Raw genomic sequence first — 4,221 nt, forward strand, 5'->3', positions numbered from 1 at the left:
TCTGCTATTGTCTTTTTGTTCTTCTGTTTTATGCTTATGTAGATTCTGAAGGAAACTTTAGTAGTTAAGATGCATCTCCTAACTTGTATTGAAAAACTGCATTTAGGTGTTTTTGAAGTGTGCAACTGTAAACACAAAAACTGAACATGTCATTCACTATCATAGCGAAAGACATGAAAATTGAATCATGTGAATTTAGTTGATGCTGGAAAAATTGAATTAAGCCCAGTAACAGTGGTAGTTTGGTTGCTATAATTCAATAAAGCCATTAACATACCAGAAATGTCCGTGGACAGTAGGTTATTATTTTGAATTAAATGCACTTATTTACAAGAACAGGCAGATACATTTCATAGAAAAGCTCACAGACACTTAATTCACCCTTGTTGACCCTTTCTGGGGATATTTGTCTCTTATCAGTCAGTGATCGTTTCTCTTCAGCTTTCCTGTTGTCATATTTGTGATGCAGTATTTATATGTTTCATGTCTAGTTTGCATGTGGCTTGTGGAGGTCACTGACAGATTTCCACCCATACATTACAGTCTGGGTATGAGGGTGAGGCCAGGAGACAAACCACGCCCCCTTCCATTGTCCCGCCCCGGTTATGAAAGCGGGCACTTGTGATTGGACGGCGGCTCACGGCTTTGAAATCCCTCCCCCCGCATCGTTAGTATGTGGAAGGAGTGAGGTACTGCGAGGCTGCTGCAGAGGGAGAGATACGCGCACCGGAGGACTGTCACATACTATCCTCTGCGGGATATTCCTTACACTTGTCCCGTATTCTGATGAGCAGTTATTATTCATGGTGCCTTGCTTTTGACTCGATTCTTCTTTTTTTCAACACTGGATAAAGGAATATTTAGGAATTAGCGGGTGATATTGAAGAGCCCGACAAAGGATGACATTTGGGCGATTTGTTCGTCTTTAGACACTGCCTGGGTCCGATACGGAGGACGCGCACTGCGCACATGCCCGTTTTGGATTACCGCACTCTCTTCTGTTGAATTTGTCACCATGAACCGTGCCAGTACATGAATTTCAACCCTCCGTCCCCTCGTTACATGCCGTCGTCCCTCCTCGCGCCCCGATCCAGATGAGAGGTCCCCCCGGTGGACTTGAACCGCTTTTACGCAGCCAGTCTCCGGAGCGCAGCGCCGCCGACGCCAGCGGTGATCCATACCGGATTGGAGCGAAGACACGGTCCGTTTCCACACCCACGTTTTGCTCTTCTCCCTCGGATCCTTCTCGACAGGCTAAAAGGCTACCCATCCGGATCGTAAAGATGTTGACGGCGCACAGCGGCCACTTGCTGCACCCGGAGTATCTCCAGCCCCTCACATCCGCGCCAGTCAGCATTGAAGTAAGTGTAAAAACAAAAATGACAGTATCTCAAGATTCCCACGTTGCTATCTAATGCTGCCGTTTGTCTGCCTATGTGACAATAAATCGACATACAAGGTTGCTGTTGTGTTATGCGTATTATGCGCCATTTTACGCACAGGGATTTAGTGGCAACTTTGACCCGAGTTAAAAAAAAAACTGGAAAATTACTGCGGATCACATACGGCTTTAAAACTAATATCGATATGTCTGATATGTTTATTTATTGTACGGATAGAAATTAGCCGTTCCATTTTATCTTTCCAGATATTTCTTGCGGCTCTTTCTTTCTTTCTTTTTTCTTTTTCTTTCTTTTTTTTTTTTTTTAACTTGGCTTCCTTTATTCATGTTAGATATATAAACACAACACAGGGCTGGTAGGTTATCTATTATACATTCAGTATATTCTACTTCCAGTAAAATATAACAATAATGTAATTTATATTTGAGTAATTTATATTACAAATTACAATATTTATATTACAAGTATAATTTTAATAGAGTTGAACTATCTAATAATATAAAAAATAGATAAACATAAAAACATTTTGTTAACCTTCTTGCTCTCTTTTTTCCTAATCAGCTTGATGCCAAGAAGAGTCCTTTGGCTCTGCTGGCCCAGACCTGCTCTCAAATTGGCAAACCAGACCCTCCCTCCTCTTCCAAGCTGGCCTCCATATCCTCAGGCAGTCTGGGAGACAAGGAGTCCTCCAGTCGATCCTCCAAGCCTGGAGAGCAGCACCAATCCCTGGAGGACAAGTCCAGCTTCAAGCCTTACTCCAAATCATCAGGCGACTGTCGTAAGGACGTTCTAGTGACAAAGGGGCCTTCAGAGAAAGCTTTCAGAGTGCCAAATGGAAGCTCCAGCAGTGGCAGTGCTTCATGTCCTTCTTTTCCTCCCCATTCCCGGTCACCCAGCTCCAGCTCCCCTCCCCTGCACACTCAGAGCCAGCCCCACAGACAAAGCCATTCCCCCTCCACGCAGCCGCCGCCACACTCCCAGTCCCAACACATGGACAACAAACCAGCGAGCTCAGAGCAGGCCAGCTCGGACAGTAACAACAACAGTGCTGGTAAAAAAGACTCAGAGGTAGCTAAGTCAGGGATGGACGGGGCTCAGTTAGCCAACTCCAGCCACATACGGGCCAGCTCCAACTCCAGCAATGCCAGCTCTGCCAGCAGCCCACGGCCAGAGAGCAAGGCCGACCCGCAGGCCTCTTCACAGCCTGGTCTGGGCTCCGGGCACATCGCCCCCGTTTCCCCTTTTAAACCAGGACATTCTGTCTTCCCCTTGCCTCCTGCTACTATGGGCTACCACGGCTCCATTGTGGGGGCCTATGCGGGCTACCCCTCTCAGTTTGTTCCTGGCTTGGACCATACCAAGTCTAGTTTGGGGTTAGGACTTGCAGGAAAGCACCCCAGTTCTAGCCCGCTCACTGGAGCCTCTCCTCCATCCCTGATGCAGGGCTTATGTCGGGACCCGTACTGTCTGACTTACCCCAATGCACCCCACCTAGGAGGTAGTAACTGCTCCACCTGTGTCCATGATCCCTCCAGCCTAAAGTCTGGTTTCCCCCTGGTTTACCCCTCACACCACCTCCACTCCCTGCACCCCAGCTCCCTGTCCTCCAGCACCACCCCCTCCCTCTCCCACCCCCTTTACACCTATGGTTTCATGCTCCCCAATGAACCGCTGCCACACGCCTGTAACTGGGTGTCTGTTGGAGGCCCGTGTGACAAGCGTTTTGCCACATCTGAGGAGCTGCTAGCTCACCTGCGTACCCACACAGCCCTTCCTGGGATGGTGGACAGTAAGCTCTTGTCAGCCTACCCATCATCGGTTTCATCAACAGCCTCTTGCCACCTCCACCTGCCCCCACCCAGCAGCCCAGGTACCCTGCCCAGCTCCTTCTCCCTAAGAGGCTCCCCTGGCTTAGGCCTGGCCCGCTACCACCCCTATGGCAAATCCCACCTGCATGGAGCCCCAGGGCTTCCCATGCCATCCTTACCCTCCTCCTCAGCCTATTACTCCCCCTACGCCCTCTACAGTCAGAGACTGGGCTCAGCCTCAGCCCTTGGATACCAGTGACATCTGAAATAGTGTTGACGCCCACAGACTGCAGGCACCAGCTTGGACTCTCCAGTGCAGCCCTGAAGATGGATTCTTCAGATTGGGGTCACCATCAGTACAGGGCATCATGCCTGCTCGCCTGCCTGCCAGGAATACCACCTGTTAGCCTCAGGATTGTGACTGGCGCTCCAAAGGCAAAAGACCCTGTGTTGGATTGTCTGCAGCACAGAACCAAGAGACTTAAAGACGCCAAGAAGCAGAGTTTGAAAATGATGAAATTGTGGGATTATTACAACAGTCTTGATTTTGTTTTTTGTTTTGTTTTTCTCTATATCTGTCTCCCAGAACTGAAAGTCTGTATTTATTTTTCACTCAAGCGCTTGGTATTCAACTCTGGGGGGAAATTTTGCTGTCCAAATAAATTGTTCTTAAGTATTCTAACTGAAAAAGAATGATTTAAGTATAGTACCATTATGCCTATCATACACTCTAAAAATAAAAATCTTGCACCACGATGAAGATGGACTATGAGGCTTTATTCTGAAGACCTCTTTTTATCTCCTTTCCTCTCTGCTGTTTTTTTGTCTTCATCTTTTACTGCTTATTCAGACTTGTTGGAGAATTGCATGTCCATGAAAATTATCTTGAACAATGCCATTATTTTTATTTGTAAATATGCAAAGATGTAATATTTTTTCAAGCTTACATGGGTTAGCGAGTTGGGGTCACCGACGCAAAGGTACAAAGATAAGAAAAGATGACATAAATA

General features: G+C 47.2%; 1 protein-coding gene across 1 annotated transcript; it reads left to right on the forward strand.

Moving 5' to 3' along the window:
• The first annotated feature begins 549 nt into the window (after positions 1-549).
• znf703 (zinc finger protein 703) lies at positions 550-3,971 on the forward strand. Its single transcript, XM_044364694.1, has 2 exons — positions 550-1,361; positions 1,965-3,971. The coding sequence occupies exons 1-2, from the start codon at positions 1,095-1,097 to the stop codon at positions 3,468-3,470; spliced, it is 1,773 nt and encodes a 590-aa protein (XP_044220629.1). The 5' UTR covers positions 550-1,094; the 3' UTR covers positions 3,471-3,971.
• The last annotated feature ends 250 nt before the right edge of the window (positions 3,972-4,221 follow it).

Source organism: Thunnus albacares, chromosome 2 (genome assembly GCF_914725855.1).
Source record: "Thunnus albacares chromosome 2, fThuAlb1.1, whole genome shotgun sequence".
In the NCBI taxonomy this organism is placed as follows: domain Eukaryota; kingdom Metazoa; phylum Chordata; class Actinopteri; order Scombriformes; family Scombridae; genus Thunnus; species Thunnus albacares.

What these genes read in the sequence shown, in the direction of transcription:
- znf703 (XM_044364694.1), top strand. Translation starts at nt 1,095, where the DNA reads ATGAGAGGTCCCCCCGGTGGACTTGAACCGCTTTTACGCAGCCAGTCT. An exon ending in CCGCGCCAGTCAGCATTGAA is followed by an intron (nt 1,362 to 1,964) that starts GTAAGTGTAAAA and finishes TTTCCTAATCAG; the next exon opens with CTTGATGCCAAGAAGAGTCC.